The sequence below is a fragment of the Nuphar pumila genome, chromosome 10, assembly GCF_984573655.1.
Source record: "Nuphar pumila chromosome 10, dmNupPumi1.hap1.1, whole genome shotgun sequence".
Taxonomy (NCBI): Eukaryota; Viridiplantae; Streptophyta; class Magnoliopsida; order Nymphaeales; family Nymphaeaceae; genus Nuphar; species Nuphar pumila.
This window is the reverse complement of record NC_143258.1, coordinates 82,595,876-82,617,026: the sequence shown is the minus strand read 5'-3', so window position 1 is coordinate 82,617,026 and position 21,151 is coordinate 82,595,876. Positions and strand designations below refer to the sequence as shown.

At 39.1% G+C, this 21,151-nt stretch overlaps 1 protein-coding gene across 1 annotated transcript; it reads right to left on the bottom strand.

Moving 5' to 3' along the window:
- Positions 1-9,362: 9,362 nt before the first annotated feature.
- On the bottom strand, positions 9,363-16,235 carry LOC149827067 (protein BIIDXI-like). Its single transcript, XM_090020219.1, has 3 exons — positions 16,044-16,235; positions 10,750-11,250; positions 9,363-10,240 (listed from the first exon to the last, which is right to left on the bottom strand). Exons 1-3 carry the CDS (start codon positions 16,105-16,107, stop codon positions 9,630-9,632), a joined length of 1,176 nt encoding a protein of 391 aa, XP_089876345.1. The 5' UTR covers positions 16,108-16,235; the 3' UTR covers positions 9,363-9,629.
- Positions 16,236-21,151: the final 4,916 nt, after the last annotated feature.

The following is a 21,151-nucleotide window of genomic DNA, read 5'->3' as shown; positions in this document are numbered from 1 at the left end:
GTTTCAGTAAACATATTCTTGCAACTTATTGAGATGAGCATGCTTTCTTGAAAATGACCCTGTACTCGGCTCATTGGTCTTTTTTCTTGAATCATTCAAGGCATGTGAGTTTTCTGGTGGATTCTTTGCATCTTGCTTTCTATCTAGTTCATTATTATCATTGTTGAAGGGATAAAATAAAATTTTAATTTGTATAGGAGCAAAAAATAATGGAGAGAATTGTCATGCTGCTATAAATTTGTCTTATTTATGGATGAAATTGATTGATTCGTCTTTTCATTGTTCAGGCAATGACTGCATGTGCTCTTTCTGCAAAGAGTTGAAAAGTTTTGGTGATGTGTCAACCATGAAAAATACCAAAACAGCCCTCAAACTTGGCCTTGTAATTCTCTTACCTGATCTCATCCTTAGATCTTTCAAAGAGGGATATTTAGTTTTGGCTGTCTGTTTTTCGTATTTTCTTGCATATAAGGATATTAGTTGGTCATCAAGCCAACAACCATGCATGCATTGCGTGTGAACCTCCTCTAAAGAGGGATTGTTCACGGTATCTTGAGAATGCTTTTTTTCTTTGGTTAGGAGGTAAGCAAAGGTGAAGGCACTGAAAGGAGCGTTTTTTTTTTATGATTAAAGGCGTTACTTTAGAAAGAAAAGAGGTGTGTGTGTGTGTGTGTGGATACAACATCACAAATTTCATTACCCAGACAATGAGGAAAATTTCCATGTTATACTGGAAAAAAAATCTTTTCTCAGGTAAACCTTGAGAAAATATTGACTTACAAAATTGCAAAGATATAAGAAAATCATAAAACATTAAGGAAACCTAAGCAAATTAAAACCTGCTGATACCCTGAACTAATCATGGTATTGTAGATGCAGGTTGTATTTTGAGAATAATATCGTACATTGTTGGGTTTTTCATCAACTCTCGGAAACAATACAATCACTGTATTTTCAAAGCGTGTGCTAGCACAAACATGTGCAATCCGAACTCAAAGGATGGTGGGTGGGGTGGGTTTGATTGGAGTGTCACTGCAGAAGCATGTGCACAAGCTTGGACGCATGTTTAAATTGCCCACATGATGTTGCAGTGGGGAATGGGGCATGTGATGGAATCAAATGGCCAAACTAACCTATATTATCGAACTATGAAAATTAAACGTAGGCCAATAATTCATCACATATCTGATGGATCTTGGAGCTTTCTATATCGATGACCTCCCGAAGATGTTAAGGCAGTGTCCAGAAAGCAAAGCAATACCTTTTATATGAAGGTCAAGCTGCCAATCTCAATCAACCAAGAGAGAGAGAGAGAGAGAGAGAGGTTGTCCTGTCGGCAACAGAGGGATAAATGAGTTGATTAACTTTGCTTGTCATCCCCTGCCATTATCTAAAAATGAGGATGGCTACCGTGTATCAGTGGCCATTATATGAAGATGAGGATGGCTACCGTGTATCAGTGGGGGATCACATGAAAGGACAAGGGACACTTTTTCCAACCTACGTACATTGGCTTAAACTATTTTGATTGCCTCACCTAAAAGTACATATTTTTTAATAAAAGGTGCTTTTAGAAACCTACGTTTAGAGAAACCAAAACGGATTTTGAGATCAAGAGTTTGTTTCTTCGTGACCAATGAGGCTTAAGTTTGCTCCCTGATTAAGTAATGAATTACAAAAGGTCTGTGGTCCCAAGGCTGGTAAACAAGCTGAACCAAACATGAGGTGTTGAAGCTCGGATTGTTTTTGTGACGAGTCAAACCAGCTTCGAGCTCATGACGAGCCCGAGTTAAACGAGCCAAGCTTGAGCTGGTTCATTTTCCGTCAATATATTGCATCAAAGCTGAAAGCAATAGGATTTGAACTGTAGAATCATTGATCCTAACTCAAGCGGACTCATTTATTTCAAGGCTATATAAGCAATAGGATTTTAGCTCTAAGCCTATTGCTTGCAAGCCGAACAATTCACACACACACAAATATATATATATATATATATATATATATATATATATATAGAGAGAGAGAGAGAGAGAGAGAGAGAGAGAGAGAGAGAGATTATACACATTAACCTAAATTTGGACTGGTTAAGGTTTCGGTCAGATTAGGGTCTTAAAATGTGCACCAATATTGATTAATTGACTTATTATATTCTTTAGCAACTACTAAGGGATTTGAATAGTTGCCGTAAACGCGTCCACCTCAACTGGCGCCTGCTTTTAGGAATCCAGCGCGTGAGAAGTCAACAAGGAAAATTAGAAGGAAACTCAACCGACGTGTATCTTTATCCTTCTCAAAATATTATATTTTAGTGGATTTTCTTTTTTTAAGGAATGGGGGGGGGGGGGGGGGGGGGCGTACGTGACTTCTATGGATCTAGGCCCCCATATAAGCCTAAATACATACACTTTTTAGGCCTTTGGTTTAGCACTGTTTTCAATGTGAACGTGGAACTAAATATCTAGGAGTTTGGCAGCAGTGTCTAGGTAGGTCATCTTCATTGCAGGAAACAATAGAAATACTCATGTTTATGTTTACCTAAATATGTTTAATGATACGTGCTTAATGGTTTTTTCTACTCTTCTGTTTTTTTTTTTTGCAGTTCTGACCCGATAAATGTGTTGGGCATGGTCGATTTACGAGGAATCCACACCTGGACCATGTGCTTTTTATGAAAAAAAATGATATTTGGAATGTCAAAAATTTACAAAGATTTTGAACCGCTGATTTTTTCCAAACTTTATAAAAATCCACCCATGTGTCAGAATCTAACACTTCAAAGAGCTGATCCCTATAAAATCAAGTACATAGATCACATCTGTACAGTCATAATTTAAAAATAAAGCACAAAAACCTGAAAACCCCATTAAGCAGCTTCTCTCTCTCTCTCTCTCTCTCTCTCTCTCTCTCTCTCTATATATATATATATATATATATATATATATATATATATATATTCTTCTTGTTTAACCGTATGGGCTCCTGAAAATATTGTGAAAAGAACATGATATTTTCACCATGTTGCTAGCATTTGTTACATGGCCGCAAGCCTCACGGATGGCGCATTCCCCCAAGTTTTTTATAATGATTCATGATTCATACCTCCTTTTAAGAATTATTAGTGCTATTTCTTTTGATGGTCATCTTTCAAATTCATTCTAGATGCCCTATTATAGCCCTTGTTACGTTTGAATGGGAAAATATCCCCAAAAACCTGAAAACCAATCTCCTAAGTTTTGTTGGATTGGCCTTTAATGGATCAATCACTGAACATACCAAGGCAGATGGGTCCATATTGAAAGCAATTATTGCTCAAGAAATGAGAAAGAGGTTCTTGGACTCACAAGTCAGTTCACCATTAGGGTTAAAAAAAGGAAATGCCCCATGTGATACTCAGGTTTGTTGCAACAACTAACACGCCAATGTTTCCCCAACCAAAAAGACCCGTGAGCTTTGGTTCATCCCCTACATTCATGGTGATTTTATAAGATACCACTAGAACAAGGGCTATTGTTTTGTGCAATGGTAAAGTGTTTGGGCTGTCAACTTGAAAATGTAGTAGGTTGGGCTCCTCAGAGCCTCCACTTCACGTGAAAGGCAGAAGGTTATGTCTATCTTCCAGTGCTTCTTCCGGATATGACAAGAAAAGTCTGTCACCCCAAACTAAAGGTCAGTTTTGGATGCCTGAACTAGGGCGAAGCAGGTGCAATCACATTGCACGCTTTCGGTGGTGTACCGCTGCACCAGGCCGCCCTCCATCTGCTGCTGGCCCCTACTGCTGACAGGCTATATCTTAAAGATGGAGGGTAGCCAGATGCAACACAGCACACTGAAAGTATGCAATGTAATTGCACTTAATCCACCCTCAGCTTGAACACTCCCATGTAATAAGTAGGGCTGTCAATGGCTCATATTCATCTGACTCTAGTGGACAATAGACAGATTTTGCCAATGTATTTACCACAACCTAATCAAGTCCAGTCTGTAGTTGGATCTATATATGGTCAGATTCAAAGTGTAGAGGTTAACCCCAACAAGCTGAGCCTGAGTCTAACTGGACCCGTTGTTTGACCTGCCTCTCCAAATGGAACTGAACCCAGTACAGGTATACCTCAATGTCGAATCAGGCCCTAGAATGATTGGGTTCAGCCAGAGTTTGACTCATTGGCAGCCCTGGGACATTTTACCAATGAACTCAACCTAACGTGCGTTTGTCATATGCTTACAATTTGTCCAGGCTCAGCCAAACTGAAACAAGTAATATCCTGGGCTATAAGGTTTAATCCTATATATCATTTAAGTCCAGGCTAGGCCCAGTCCAATGGATCTGGTAGTGGTGGTGGTCATAGCATGTCTCCGGGTGTACCTGGAACCTAACAAGACCCAGGCCTAAGCTGAGCAGGACAACTGGGCTGGCCCTATATACTTTGTTTGGGTCTCCAAAATCTCGATGAGCTGCATCCTATCAGGTTTGGTTTGGTCTGGGCTGGCCAATGCACGCTACTATGTATGTATTGACTGACTATGAACCACGAAGACATGTACATGTTGTGTGGGTCTTGAATTTCGGACTCACTTCAATCCATGACCCAATCCGAAAATATTTTGGAGATTGTACAATGAGAATTTTCGATGAGATTTGTAGTAGGCTTCAGGCTTAAGCCCACGTATGGACCTGTTTAGTTTTGTAATCTTTTCTTTTATACCAGCTAGGATTTTGTGCCATTGGTCATATGTACTGCAGTCTCTTTTTAGAGTTGGCTATAAGAGTTTCAGGTGCATTGGAGATTAGGGTTTTAAGAGCTCTATCTTGCCATTGTATTTCCTCACATTTTGCTAGTGAACTTTTCGCGCCCGTGAACATAATCATGAGTGCCAAACCACGTAAATCTCGTGTCTTTCTTTCTTTATCTTGTGTTTTGCTTCGTGTTTGTTTGTGGTTTGCATTACAGTGCACTTCCCATGTACAATGGACCAAGCATTTCTTTCTGAGCACTACAACATATAACAATCCGCCATCTTTTATCTTGATAGTTTTGGAAGTTCTGAAAATCTTGATAATTTTTTAGTTAGTTCTTAAAGAAAAATTAGAAAATATATATCTAAAATATTAACAACAAATTAATCTCTCTCTTTCAAAAAAAAAACAACAAATTAATCTCTCTTTTTGTTCATTACATGTAGGGGTGTCAAAGGGTCGGGTTTACCTGGACCTGACTCGGACCAAATCCTATAGGGTCTGGGTATGGTGACAAATAAGAAGACCCGATTAAGACCTAGGTTCGGACCCGAAGGTCCAATTAATACATGAGTCCAGGTATAGTTTGTAAAATTTTATACCAGACCCGGGGGGGCGACCTGAGTTCCGATTAAGACCCACAATTTTTCAATGTAAAAATGATAAAAAATATTATTTTACTTGGTATGGTTTTTCTTATAGTATACTTGATTAGACCCAGGTTCAAACCCGATACCATATATAACCAAAAATTTGGTCCAAGTCTGGTGACACCTGGGTCCGAACCAAACCCGACCAGTTGACACCTCTAATTACTTGGATAAAACCGACCGGACGCACTGAAAAGTCTTGCCAACCAACAATTTTTTGTTTATACAACTATGCCGTTGGGTTTTGAACCTGCAACGTCCCAACACAAGGTGACGGGAACTATCTGATCCTACCAGACAACCGGAGCCCCAGTTGGTCTTGCCAACATATAGTTGCTGCACCCAATGTCATAAAACCCTGAGTGGTCAGGACACCTGATGCTCCGACCTTGGGCGCGGCAAGGAACGTGCACACAAGCTATCAAACTCTCGATATCCTTCAGCTTGAATGCCTTAAGCCAACCAACCTGGCCACATGTGTGGAACTTGTGGACAACAAATTAGTCTAAGATCATGCATGATAGCTAGAAAAATGAATAATAAATAAGCTGAATTTATCTTTGATGTTATCGGAACTTTCCACTAATTAAGACTTCAGCACTAATGACTTTGGTGTTAAATCAAGATTTTCTTATATGTGATAAAATTCCCAAAGATCAGCAAAATAAGTGGTGCACACAACCACACATCTAAACAGAAAATAATTTCATGTGCTATCAACTGACCTGAATGCGAGCTGCTCCACAAATCGCCAAAAACGTTAGGTGATGGGTCGCTAAAAGTGGTGACAGATCAAATAGCTCAATTGCACGACTAGGTGGGTTCCGTACTGGACAAAGGCCATCATGTGTCCAAAGAGACAGGCAAGTACTGACAGCCCCAGAGATATTGGGAAGCTGGACAAACTTGGGCCTTCCATGGCTACAATTCACTTTGGTGAATATATTTAGGTCTGATCTTTACCGATCCTTACTCATTATATGTATACATATCTAAGCTCTCCTCCACATAAGCTAGCATGTGGTGGCTCTGAGCCAGTATATATACCTACACCCACCTACTAAAAACGTAGGTGTGACATTATAGATGTATTCAACATAGTTTATTTGATAAGAATCATCCTTTGGTTTATGTTTTTTGACATAATTTGTGTCATTGATTACTAAAGATCTTAAAAAACCTCCATGTATGCCATAATGACATGATTCAAAACTTGTTTTCACCAAAGAAATGTACGTAGATCATATCTATAGAGTTTGACCAACAAAAAGCTCAAGAATTATGAAAATTAAAGCTACTAATGAGTAGAAATCACTTTTTCCTTTAAAAATTTTCATTCTTTTGTAGATTAAAAGTTACAAATGTGATCTACATAGATTGTTTAATAGGAAACTTGTTTTGAATCATGTGATTATGATAAGTAATTAGGTTTCTAAAGAGGTCCAAAAACAATGTGCCAAAATTTCATAACTCAAAAAATCACATTTTTACATCATAAAAGCTGGATTTGAGGCTTGATTCTTAGCAAACAAACATTGACTAGTGACCCACCACCAAAGCTTGTGTTTTGTTTATTGAGACAAAAAAATATATATACATATTAAAAATCCTCTAAATTAACATACAACAGAAATAGTAAAAGATGGGAATCAAAGTTGGGACCTTTTGAGGAAAAACTAACGCCATACCCATTAAGGTAACAATGACTTTTTACTTTTTTGCTAACATATTATATATATAAGTCTTATCGAGCTCTACTCGTTTGTTCGTCTGAGTCTCAAAGCTATGTACAAGCTTGACTCATTTAAAGCACTAACCATCTTCAGGCCGAGCTCAACTCGATTCATTACAAATCCAATTTTTCGTAGATCAAATGTTACTGATGTGATCTACATGGTTTGTTTAGCAAGAAACTTATGTTTTTAAAAGGATTAAAACATCAACGACCTTGCCAAAATTTCATAACTCAAAATATCACATTTTTACATGAGAAAAGCATGATTGAAGGCTTGATTCTTAGCAAACAAACCATGCTGAACTCATCTATGCAGTTAGATTGAGTCGATAGAACTTGCACCTATGATTTCTAGCTCATTAGTTTTGTACCTTCATTAGTAACCAATATTAACCTTTTATATATATGTGTGTGTGTGTGTGCACGCACGTGTGAGGCGGAGGAACATCCAACCAAATGAAGGTACTAAAATTACAACCAATGATGATCAAGGGATTCTGTATATCAGGAAGGGAACCGTATAAAATCTACAAATAATGATAATAGGTCTCTCCCATGATTGAGTGTTTCATCAATTGAATCTTATATATCTGTTCTTTATAATTTATGTAGTAAGAAATATATTTTACATGAAAATTTTACATCTGGACATAGTCTCCAAAACATGAAAAATCAATAGCTTACAATACATTTAAAATTTTATAATACAAAGTATTGTGGGCCATTAATTTAGAGCATTAAAAAAACACAGAAATATTGAAAAAACATCATTTAAAACATGCTACTTACTAAATAAGTGATAAAAACCTAACATGTAGAGTTCTGTCTATGAAAATTCAGATAATGAACATCATCTGACCATCATTGGTTATAGGTTTTGAACCTTCTTTTGGTTGGACAGTCAAACTGGTTTTAGTATCTCTAAATTGTCTGAAGAAGAAAACTATGATCTAAACAAATGCCTTCAGATATGTATACAAGTTTTTTGAACATATTTGGATCATATTTTTCTTATTCAGAAAATCTGGAGATATCAAAATCAGTTTCATGTAATATAAGTTTGATGACGCATCCTGACTGACTGTTCAGAGAGCCAGGTCAGGTATGATCAGATGGCAACTAAAGCAATTGTCCTGATGCCAAAGGCCCAATTTTCATATTGTACTACTTTTTTTGCATCTTTAAAATCTTATATACGCCAATATTTTCCTGAGATATTCTTGAAAGAAAATTAATTTATTTCAGGATTTTTCCCTTTCCATAAAAATCAAAACATTGAGATTTGTGACATTGGTTTAAAATCGCTATAGGGTAGCGATTTATGTTTTGTGTGATCCAAGTATGTTGTAAAACACTACCAACGGGGGCTCCGCGTGGTGGTAGGGGCTGTCAGTGCACGTCTCCTTGTGGTGGAACGTTGCAGGTTCAAACCTCAGCGGTACGTCGAATAATAGCTGCTGGGGGTCTGCCTACCCTTAGCTTGCCTTTCAAAAAAAAAGTATGCTGTAAAAGAACAAAACACAGAAATTCGCTAAGCACCAACGGGAGCTCAGCGTGATTGGAAGGAGCAGTCAGTGCACGTACCCTTGTGGTGGGATGTTGCAGGTTCAAAACCCAATGGTACTTTTGAATAACTGGTGGGGGTCTGCCTAATCCCAGCTTGCCCTTCAAAAAAGGTTATCTGTATAGTGATTTCTGTATAAAATACAAAACATAGAAAACTGTTACAAACACAGCAATTTTATATGTTTTCTAGATCTGCGCCGACCTGGGTTGTGACTAGCTAGGTGTGTCAAGGGGTTGGGTTTGGTTTGAACCCAGGTGAAACCAGACTTGCACCAGATTTTTGGGTATGGTATCGGGCTGGAACCCGGGTTTACTATAAGAGAAACCATAACCTAATCTTATAAGAACTACATGAACTAGACCTGAAACATACCCAGTAAAATAATATTTTTAATAATTTTTACATTGAAAAATTGCAGGTCTTAATTGAAACTCAGGTGGGGAAAGGGTCTAGCATAAAATTTCAGAAACTATACCTGAGTCCATGTATTAATCGGACCTTTGGGTCTAGACCCAGGTCTTAATCAGGTCTTTTGATTTGTCAACATACGCAGACCCTATAGGGTTTGGTCCGGGTAAAACACACCCGTTGACAACCCTAGTTGTGACCAATTAAAATCGAACTTCACTGCGCTTAGATGATGGACAAAGCAAAAGGGTTTGGTCTCAAGTGGAAAGCCATCAATAATCTCACATAAAACCCCTTCCATGATATACATATAAATGTGCACATACACATTGCCCTTCGGCCGCCTTAAATCTATTTTCTTGAACAAGGAACAAGCCTACAATAAAACCTTGCACCATCCTTCAGCCAAACACCCACAATTGCTATGGGCTACAACTTAGCTAGGAACAATCACACACCTGCTGGAAGTACTAGGAAACCAACTGCATCCAGCCTACCGAGAACTCTACAAACACTTTAGAAAACTAGAGTTTACATCCCAAAACACAAGCTCAAAATCACATACACCACCAGGCCAACCAGCAACATTCCACCACCTTGATGGCCAGGTGCTGCTCCAGATCCGGATCCTTCCCACACACGGACATCATCGACCACAGGGCCACAGAGCGAGCTATGGTCGTCTGTGCGTGTGTTGTAATACACACTATAGAACGCAATCCGCGTTCGCTCAGCCCTGGCAGTGAACGACAGGTTTGCTGGGTGGTAGGTCAGGTTGCCCATGGGCATATAATGTATGTTTGTTGCTTGGTCACCAGCAAATGCTGTAACTGCCAACTGCTGCTGACAAGAATCCCCAGCAGCTCCAACTGAGAAAGTAAGGGTGTAGCGCTTCTCTGGTGATGTCTCAACCATCTGAGATATGATGCCTTCCTTGCCAGAGAGTAATTCAACGGCACGTTTTCCTTGAGGCACATTGTAATGGTATGAGTCGATGTATCGGACAGCCCTGTTGGATTCCACAGTCCAGCCTGGTAGGGCTGATGTTTCGGCATCAAGGTTGTTGGGAAGCAAGACCCCCAGTGACATGTTCCGGAACATCCATGGGCCCTCTTCAAAGTCACCATTGATGACGGCATTGTCTGAATCAACAAGTGAAGAACAGAAGATGATGAGCACTACTCCATAACAAAACCAGGTCTACAGAAGATTCAGGAAGAATGCCAAGGCTTGAATCAGGTAGAGCCATGATTCAGGAATATGGCCCACAGAATGCCTAGTTCATGGTAAGAGACATGCTAATGGGTTGAGGTATACTGGAGTACACATGAGGCCCGCCTAATTGCCCATTAATTAAGCTGTTTTTTTTTTCACTAGAACAGTGACGGTCTGTATGAAAATGTAACCAAGTTCATGATCTCCAATATCAACCAAAAAGTAAGCTGACATTTCACATGAAGCATGGCCATGTTCATGAATTCCAGCATGTCAACATTTGCATGACCAAGTATGTGAACCCCGACTTCAGAACACCAACACTTCTCCCGTTAGAGCCCATCACTTTACTGCACTTAAATGCGGGAGTTCACAAACTTGTCATATCTTTCATGGCACTCAAACATACATCAAAAAGCAAGAAAAGATTCAATACCTTTGGTTTTCTCTGGTGTGATGATCTGCTTTATGGCAATGCTGTCAAGAATGGGCCCGCATGTAGGGTCATCCTCCATCCCAGGGTTCCGAAACGCCAAGTAGCCATTTGCTGAATTGGCAGTGAACCCCCACGCATATGAATCCCATCCATTCACACTGTAGAGTGTCTGAAGATCAACAGTGTCAGACGAGACCGGCAGGATGGATACGTTAAGAGACTCCAGTTGTGCGCACGTCCTAGCTGCACTAAATGTAACAGCATAAGTTGAGCCCTTCTCAAGAGTTAACGCCTGCCCGATCTCGGCATCGTTGCCAAGCCTAACAGCATGAGTTCCCTCTGGTACAATCAGGATCATGCTACCCTGCCTCTGACCAGACTGAATCAGCTCCACTGTTCCATTGATCCGCCAGGCCGGGATCAAGACATCAGTTGTCTCCAAACCACCATCGGGGAAGCCATTAGGAGGGGGTGTCTCAAAGTTTCCATTGGAAAGCAGGCCTGAAATAACAAAGAGACTGATTATGGAGACCATCGGAAGGATATGAATTCAGTAGCTTGTATGTAAACAGATCAAGGTCCAAGGATGTAAATGGGTTCGGTGTCGAAACAGTTTAACTGAAACAAACCCAATCAGATGCATCATTATCTCAAATGAAGTTGCACATTCACAAACTCGGAAGTTCCTGGCAAACTTTGATTAGTTAGAATACTTCATCTGATCTAAGGCTTGGATTCAACCGTGTCTTTAGATGCACCCATTTGTCCAGAAGAAAGGGACAACCTGAAACACTAGTGTGCTCCCCACAATGTCATGAAGCTGCTATGCCATTTTTATCCCATCTTTCTGGACAAACAGTTCTCTGCTATTTAATTCATCTAAGGCTAATAAACGAGCAGAATGAACTGAACAGAGGGCGTTCACGCTCAGCTCATTCTTATGAAAACCAAGCTGGGATTGAGCTCATGGAAAGCTTGAACTAAAACAAGCCAGGGTCGAGCTGGCTCGTTTAAAAAAAATACATTTTCTTCCAAGCCCCCCCAAAAAAAAGATTTGTACCCTCAAACCTAGGGATGTCAAGGGATTCGATCTTACCAGATATCCGACAGAATCTGACTCTGTATAGTGGGATTTGGGAAGCCAAAACGATATCTGATTACAATCGGATGGGGATATGGTTTTGACTTTTTGCTACCGAATCCAACAAATATCCACATTTGATGGATATTTGAATCTGATTACATGCAAAAAAACAGGATCCAAGTCCGAATCCTATTAGCCAACATCCGATGAGCCGTATCTGATATTGACCACATTCGATTCAAATCCAAAGTGTTCACATCCCTACTCAAACCTAGCGAGTGAACCTTGAAATGACTCGATTACAAAATAAATACCACATTTCGAGGCTGCAAGCAATAAGATCTAAACTTAAACTTATTGCTTGTAACCCAAACAATTCAACCATCTATATTCTCTGATATAAAATGTATATAAAATATGTTATTATTATTTAGTGAACCTATCCGAGCCGAACACTTATTGTTCGTGTTTGGCTTGCCAACCCTATTTCAGGAGTTCGAACAAGCTCTTTACGATTCAAATACAAGCCAAGCTAAAAGCGCTTCATGTCATTTCCCAGTCCTTGTTTTATCTCTGAAAAAATCAAATTTTTACCCATTTGTTCTTCACAATGGGCAGGGGTGCAGGGGCCCAAGCCCCTCCCTTCCCCCAGCCTAAGAATTTAAAATATATATATTAAGGTTTATGTGGGGCAAGAACAAATATGTTATATGGGTCTTGGCCCCCCTTCCAAAGAAAAAAACCGAAACAAAAAGATGATGTTTTGAGAAGGCAGGCGCCCATTGAGTTGCCTATCTCATTTACCTTCTTCATTTCCTAAAACTAGTTTTCTAAAAAAATTAAGTTGCCCATCTCATTTGCCTTTTTTATTTACCTTTTTCATTGTTGCCTTGTCCATTACCATGTATTTAAGTTTGCGAAGAGAGTAAGCATGAACGGCTAAGACTCATCTCGATTTCTGTGGAAGCTTGAAAGCTGCTATGTAGTGGTGCATTGATAGCACATTTTTCAGGTTTGTTTAACAATTTCATGAAAAGTTTCATTTTTTCTGTGTTGTGTTTTAACCAAAACAAGGAATACCATGCTCTAAACTGGCTTCAGTTTTGTAACAAAGAAATAACTTCCTCAAACAAATACACATCTTCCTCAGTTGACCAGGTGATTTCTTGTTGGTCATTTGGCCCTTCATCTTGCATCTCGCATTCATGGACCATCAGATTAACTAATTAATTTTGGTCTAGGCGTTGGTGCTGTTGACCCAATCAGACCTCATAGATGGGTTTGGCATAGTCCAAATGTTTGGAATCGGTTTTTGGATCATGTTTATTTGGAGAAAAAAAACATGATTTTATGATCCGAGAAAATATTGCACATTGTAAGCCATTGATTTTTCAAGGCTCATAAAATCGTGTGTGTGTATATATATATATATATATAGATATATATATTATTGCCGGCCCCTCCTATGTAAATTTTTTAGTTCCGCCCCTGATAACGGGTCTCGCTTTTGAGGGTCATTTCTAACAAATCAATCAGCAGATGCAATATAAAGCTTGCTATCAGAAGTAGGGTGTGTGTGTGTAGTGGTTTGGCTCACAACATTAAAAAGCACAAGTGATTAAGGTGACTTCATATGAGGCCCAAGTTTAACTGGGATCTACAACTGGTCCTCATTTGAGCCCCATCTAAACGTTGGTATTCTTGATGTGGTTCGACTTCAGAGTTCAGAATTAGGGGTGTCAATGGGTCCAGGTTTGGTTTGACCAAGACCCGAACCCATAGCAAACACTACAGGGTCAGGGTTTGGTGATAAAAAAAGGAGGTCTAACTAGAATCTGGTTCAGACCTAAATGGGTCCGAATATTATATGGAGCTGGGCATAGTTTGTGACAGTGATTTTATCAGATCTGGGTCCGACCCGAGTTCAGATTAAGAACAGTGATTTGTCAATGTAGAAAGATAAAAGAAAATATATTATTTTACTGGGTATGGTTCTAGCATTCCTTATAGGACCTGGGTATGATTTCTCTGATGGTCGACCAAATTGGACCAGATCCAGTACCAACAACTTAAAGTCAGATCCAGATCCAGACTCACATTCGGTCGGAACCAGGTCCGGCCAGTTGACACCCCTAACCCCTAATCTGGATGTCACCGGTCCCAACCGAACCTTATCCAGATGCGTATGTGGACTTCGACTGATCCCAGAACAACCCGTGTCCAACTCAAACTTCTGCCGTTTTCGTGCCCTTGTGTCCGGGGTCTCAGAGATATCGGATCGAACTCAGATCCTAGAATTTTAAACTGGATCTGTAATCCGGTGTTTGAGAGAGAGAGAAAGAGAGAGATGAATTGATGAATCTCAGATTCATGGATCTTTGGCCCGACCCACCACCTTTTGAGCCAGAGATTCATGAATCGAGCTCTGATCTCAGGTCCCGTGTTTGAAGAGATCATGGATCCGAGGTAATCAAAGGCACCCTCAGATGGATATTAGTGTGAGGATCCATATCCTAGATACAGTTCGATGCAATCTCACAAAACCTCCGGGATATTTAAAAATTTAAACTTTTAATACATGCAAGGATAAAATACAAAGAAATAAAGATATAAAAGTAAAGTGACGAATATAAAAAGCATAAAAAAGTCTAAAGAAGCGGTTTCCTCGGTATGTATCAGATTAATATCGCGATATTTTCAGTACAGGTGTCATTTAGACAACGTCACGATGTTTTCGAGATTATGTCGGTTTCAGAAAACATCGCCGATATTTTTAAAATATCGGCCATATTCTGACAGAATTCGCTTATCGGAATGCAAATTTCCGAAAAAAAAAAAACAAAAAAAAGGACAAAAAAGGAAAACGCGTGAAAAGTGCGCGCCAATTCGACCGCCGTAAAAACGACCTTACCTCAGGCACAGTCAAAAGTAGAAGTTGGAAAAATAAAAGTAACAGAGACACCTAAATGACGGAATCACCCTCAATGACGAGGGAAACGACCGACGAATCTAAAAAGGAATTTCCAGTAAACTATTCGCAGAAAACGAAGAAAATCCAGACTCAAGCGAGGGAGCTCACGGAGTATATAGTTTCTTTCTTTTTCCTTGAAAATCCTTCAAAACTTAAAAAAGTAAGGGCCGTGTGGTCATTTACCACTAAAAAAAAACAAAAGAACAACAGAGCGAGGCTCGGGATTCTAACAAAGGTAAGGAGAACATCGTAATTTACCTCAGTAAAAAGAATAATAAACAGTAGAGAGGCTCGGGAATCCAAGAAGTGGTTGAAAAGATCAGGTGCAATATGATTGCACAAATATTTGTGCATTAAGCACCTGATCACCCTCCATCTTAAGGACACGGCCTGTTAGTTGTGAGGCCCAAGGCCTGATGGAGGGAAATCAGGTGATTAATACATAAATTTTGTGCCATGCGATTGCACCCGATTCGGATTCGAAAAGTGAGAACAGGGAAGGAGAAGAGGGGGACGGGTCATTTCGCAAAACTAGGAGGCCGACAAAAAAATAATTAAATAACTAATCTTTGCAAGAAATGCTGGAGTAAGAGAAAGATCTCTGTTCTTACATTGAAAGTTTATTTCTCCAGACGAAATAAAATGCAAAAAGTTTAATAAAAAAATCAACGGAGTGGAAAGAGAGACAAAAAATGAAATATTACTTTTAAGCAAATATAAATATACTTAAAGCTATAAATAAATAAACATTATTAAAAAAACAAATTGTAGATTATTTCCTTGATCGGCCTCCATTATTTTATAGAACACCAGAGTAAAAAGAGAAACGAAATTCCGAGCTGCGCGATTGGTTTGTTATAGTTATTTTAAGAATAAAAACAGATTAAAACAGAGAAGCCGCTATTTTATCGAAGGAATAACAACATTGACATCACAGATACTTAAAAATCGGACCTTAAATCCGAAAATCAAAACTCCAGTACAAGTGATCTGTTTTTACGTAGTTAACTCAAGAAAAAAACGAAAATTTTATTATTTACTCGAGAAAATAGAGGCATTATCATCATGCGTGCTTAGACATCGAAACTTGAGACCCTAAATCTCAGCGATCGCTCGAGAGAAGGGGAAAAGCAGCAAAATCGATCATTTTCAGACACAAAAATCTCCGAAAACGAAAGAAAAGAATGCGCATTTCCGAATGAACGAAAGTTTTGCAAATTTTCGGAGAAAAGAACTTACCGTCGTCTGCCGACACTAGAATCCACCGGACGGCGAGCACAATCGCCAGGAGAAACCGGGTCATTTCGGGAGACGGCAAGCCGCGAGAGCTCCTCCGTCGGGTCTTCCGGCAACTTGAATGATCCTCCGGCCAGTTACTCACCGGAAAAGCGTGCTCCTCTCTCTCTCTGCTCGCTTTAGTCTCCTGAGTGAGTGAGTGAGTAAAAGGGAAGAAGCTTCGCTTTTTAATCCAATCTCTCTCTCTCTCTCTCTCTTTTAAGATAAATTATTATTTAAAAATAGTTAATTTAATACTTTCCTGCAGGAATTCATCCGTGTTTTTCTACCGAAACAATCACCGCCGTTGTCTGATGTGCACAGATGATGCTCTTTTCCTCCTAAATTTATTCTGTCGGTTTTACCCCTCTCTTTACTCCAATTATCAGACGAGAGAATAGAGTTTGCGTGACAATGAGTAGAAGCTAAACATCAAGCCCAACATAAGTCAACGATTTGATGCTGCCTTTGCTCGGCACGTGGTCGGTTTGGATTCGAACATAATTAGGTATGCATAATCTTCTATATTTTGATGGAAAAATTGTAGCTAAATACATGGAAAGTCGGATCTAGATCTAAACTAGAACAGCCAAAATTTACAAAACCTTCATCCTTGATCCAACCCATTTGCATTCCTAAGTGTAAAGAGCTCGTTCCAACTTGGCTTGGCTCGTATAAACTAGTAATAAATACATTTTACATTATATAAGCAGTGATGCACGTTAACATTTTTTCTTAAAATGTGCTCAGTAAGTGAATCTTTTCTACCAACGGGTGCTTTGTAGGAACATCTAGATCATCTCACCTTGTGTTGGGACGTTGCCCGTTCAAAACCCAATGGTATAGTTGTATAACTGGTAGGGGCATAGTGACAAAAGTTAAAAACAGCAAAATCTAGTCTCGCAAAAAACTCAGGAGATTTTGAAATTTTTCATAAATCTCATATTTTTTTGGCAAAATCTTAGGAATAAAAAATAAATTAAAAAATATAAAAATTATTTTTTATAAAAAAATATAAATAAAACACATTAAAAATAAAAATCTCAAGGGTTTTCACGATAAATATCTTTTAAAAATATAAATATCATGATATTTGTGACTGCTTAAAAATCTCGTGAGAAATTGCTGTTTTAAACTTTTCAACAATTTCTTGCAATATTTGGGCAATATTTTTATAAATATCATGATATTTGTCAGAGAGGATAGGGGTCTGCCTAACCCCAGCTTGTCTTTCAAAAAAAAAAAGTGAATTTTTTTCTCAAAAAAACAAACTAAAAACTAAAAATATGTCTATTTAAATTGCATTATTTTTTGATCTGGTCATTTAAAAGGTTATTTTTATTTAATTTTATTTTTAATAAATGCAAGTTTTAAATCATGTAAATGAATCGATTAACGGCTTATTTCATTGATTCAACAAAAAATCAGCCGATTTCGAATGAGGGCCAAATCAGTCCCCCGTTTTGTTTGGATAAGGGCAATGTTGTATTATTCGAGTATTTTTGAATTGCATGAAACGTGATCAAGTTCATGAACTAAGTTTTGCTAAAAAGTAGGAAGTAGAAACAATGAGTTCATGAGCTTGACCGTGTGGAGCCCATATCATCTTTACCACTTGATCCTTTTTGTGGGTCAACATTATACTTGAAACAGGGTCTCACTAAGCGCATGGACAGTACTGGGTGCCCAACATCTAGATGATACTTGCTGGCCTCACTCTAGGGTACAAGCATTAACCATGTTATATTCGATCTCCACCCTACATCTTACTTGGTAACCATATGGTTTGTTTAGTAGGAAACTTGTTTTGAATCATGTGATTATGATAAGTAATTAGTTTTTTTAAGGGATCCAAGAATCAACAGCCCACAACGTGTCAAAATTTCATAACTCAAAAGATCATATTTTTACATGAGAAAAGCAAGATCCAAAGCTTGATCCTTAGCAAACAAGCCATGTTTGACACATCTGTATGGTTAGAATGAGTTGATACAACTTGCACCTATGATTTTTACCTCATTAGTTCCGTACTTTCATCAGTAGCCAATATTTATATATGAACACATATCTCTGTGTTGGAAGAAGACAAGAGATACGTACAAGTTATACCATTTTAACTATTGTCCAATCTTTTTCCCACACTAGTAAGTGCACTGCATCATTGTGCAGACAATGGTGCACTTGTTCTAAAGGTGAATTCTGTCCATTTGAGTGACCATGTTAGTCCATTCCAAGTCCTGCCACTTGAAGCCAACTTAGACCCCAATCGTAGAGAGGGAGAGAGATGATGGGGTAGCCAGGGTTCATAAGCACTTGGCCAACCCTAGATACAGGCCATATGCATTTGGCTTCCACAATTATAAGCGCATGCTAGTCATGTCACTATCTAGTCCTTTTTTCAACTATAATTTGGACATCTGATTACTGGCCTAGAGATGTCACAATATTGTCCGTAGATCAAAGTTGGTGTCCATAGTATAAAACTTCATGAGTGTATCTTTTTCCCTTACTAGGGTAGTTTCTCATTAACTTGGCCTTTGCAGCAAATAGGCGCACTCCAAGTATCAAAGTCTTGACATCCTTCAACTTGAATTCCTTAAGCTGAACCATCTAAACAGGTCTGATAAGCCCATATAGGCTATCTAATCCATTGTCTTCAAGATTAATGCCTAATGGCTGGTAGTTTTTTTTTGTATGGAACCAATTTTTTTTCTCTAAAAAAAAAAATTTGGGGGCTCGGCTTGTCTGGTAGGAGCAGCTAGTTCCTGTCATCTTGCTATATGGGGCGTTGCAAGTTCAAAACCCAATGGTATAGTTGTATAACTGGTAGCACTACAAGAAAAATGTGGATTAGCGACGGACACTATCCGTCGCTAATCCATCTTTAATTCGTCGCTAAACAATTTAGCGACGAATTGATGACGGATTAACGATGGATAGTGCCTGTCGCATAATCCTAATCGCTAATTAGCGATAGAAATTATTCGGTGTTACATTCATCGCTAATTTGCGACAGATTAGCAATAGACATGATTCGTCGCGAGTACGTTGTTATTTTAAATTAACGACGGATATTATCTGTCGTGAGTCCGTCACTATTTTAAATTAGCGACGGATAATATCCGTCGCTAAAAATTTAAAAAAAAGTGCTCTCTGTCGGGCGGTATTCCGGCACCAATAGGCCGAACTTGTACCGCACCACACATGCATTGCACCCGAGCGGCCCGGCCCGCCACTGCGGGGTCTTTTGCACAAAACCGGCATGCTCTCTGGCGCGCTCTCTGGCGAAAACGACGATCAGTGAGGTCATCGTCCAGACGACGCACAACTTTAGTCCGTCGTTCATGTAAAATGACTCTGGGATGCCTTATTGGTCCTCAGGGCCGCAATTGGGGTCCCTCTCGGCTTCAATGGCGGGATCGATGGGGAGATCGTAGCCAGCAGCGGGCCACCGATGGAAGGAGGGGCGACGAGGATGGCGCAACTCTCGAGTGAGCTCCCGAACTCGGCCTTCCACTTGAGGAGGGCGCCGTCGTCGACGTCGTCGATGCCGAGCTTGCTGTCGGGGAGCTCGATCGATGCAGAGCCGACAGAGCTCCTTGAAGGAGCAGAGGACCTCGCAGGGGGAGTGGTGGGAGATGGTTTAAATCGAAAAATTTCGAACGAGGAGAGAGGAAAAATTTCGTGCCTCAGATGGGACAGTTTAAATAAAAAATTAGCGAGGGATTAGCGGGAGAATTTTTTCGTCTCTAATTAGCAACATATTAGCTACGGAAAAATTCCTTCGTTAATCTCTCACTAATTAGCGACATATTAGCTACAGAATAATTCTCTCGCTAATTCCGTCACTAATTACCATTTTTTATTGTAGTGTTTGGCGATGGAAAAATTTTGTCGCTTATTAGCGATGGAATTACAAGGAAGATATTTTTGTCGCTAATTTTACAAATATTTTGAATGTTAGCGACATATAGTTTTATCTCGCTAATCCGTCACACATTTGCAATAAAAAAAATTCATTGCAAATGTCTATCGCTAATCCACACTTTTCTTGTAGTGTAGGGATCTGCCTAACCTCAGCTTGCCTTTCAAAAAACAAAAGAATTTTTTATGGAATAGGTCTTTACCCCATGATTCGGTGTAACTGAGAGCAAGTATGATGTCTCGAGGATAAGAAAATCATCACTTCCTCAAAAACATGGTGGATCCAGATCCACTTTCTAAACACTGGATCTTGGAAAACAAGAACTACTCTGTTCAGATCCAGAATGTAATATTTGTAAAAGTTCAAATTTTTGTATTGTGAACTTCATACAAATCCAACTTTACAGCTCATATGGATCTAAAGGTGGTTAGCTTAGTTTGGTGCCATTTTATTGTCAATATTTAACATAGTTTGTTTGCCTGTATAAACTGTCTATGATGAAGACTGTTTATTGCATATACTCTTAAATAAAGTAATATCTTGGCGTAATGCTCAATTAAGATAGCCTGCCTGTTGGCTTATATAATTGTATGTAAATGACGAGTGGTCACTACATTGCTATCTTGGTTGAAGTAAAAGCTTGGCTTAATGCTCTTTGTCATTACTGCTATTAATGAATGATTAAAGATCAAGCAAATATATTTTTCTAGCCAAGGTCCCACACGGTTCTTGAATTGACAAATTATCTTAGTTAGTATTTTTTTTTTCTGAAAGGCAAGCTGGGGTTAGGCAGAACCAAACTCTAGTATCCATTTATTTTAAAATCTTTGAGCCTTATTGTTTCTTTCCTTTATTTTTTTTTCCTGCTTATTATACGAAGAAACTGCACCTGAGATCAGAGACCTGATAGCACGAGTCATAGTTTGTGGTACCTGCAGTCGCGGCCCGGCGGTGTAAAACTCGATCAGGTTGGAGGTATCTCTCTGCCTTGGATCTCTTTTATCTTAAAAAATGAACACCCATCAAGCAGTGAATAATGCTAGTTGTGAGCCTTTCATCTTAAAAATGAACGACACCCATCAAACAGTGAATAAGGCTCATTGTGAGTCTTTCATTTTAAACCATTCAGATGCCGCTCATCCTAAAC

Bases quoted from the DNA above. Each gene is read 5' to 3' on its own strand.
- LOC149827067 (XM_090020219.1), bottom strand. From the start codon at position 16,107: ATGACCCGGTTTCTCCTGGCGATTGTGCTCGCCGTCCGGTGGATTCTA. The intron at 11,251-16,043 runs GTAAGTTCTTTT...TTGTTATTTCAG, and splicing joins TCTAGTGTCGGCAGACGACG to GCCTGCTTTCCAATGGAAAC. The intron at 10,241-10,749 runs GTATTGAATCTT...TTGTTGATTCAG, and splicing joins CACACCAGAGAAAACCAAAG to ACAATGCCGTCATCAATGGT.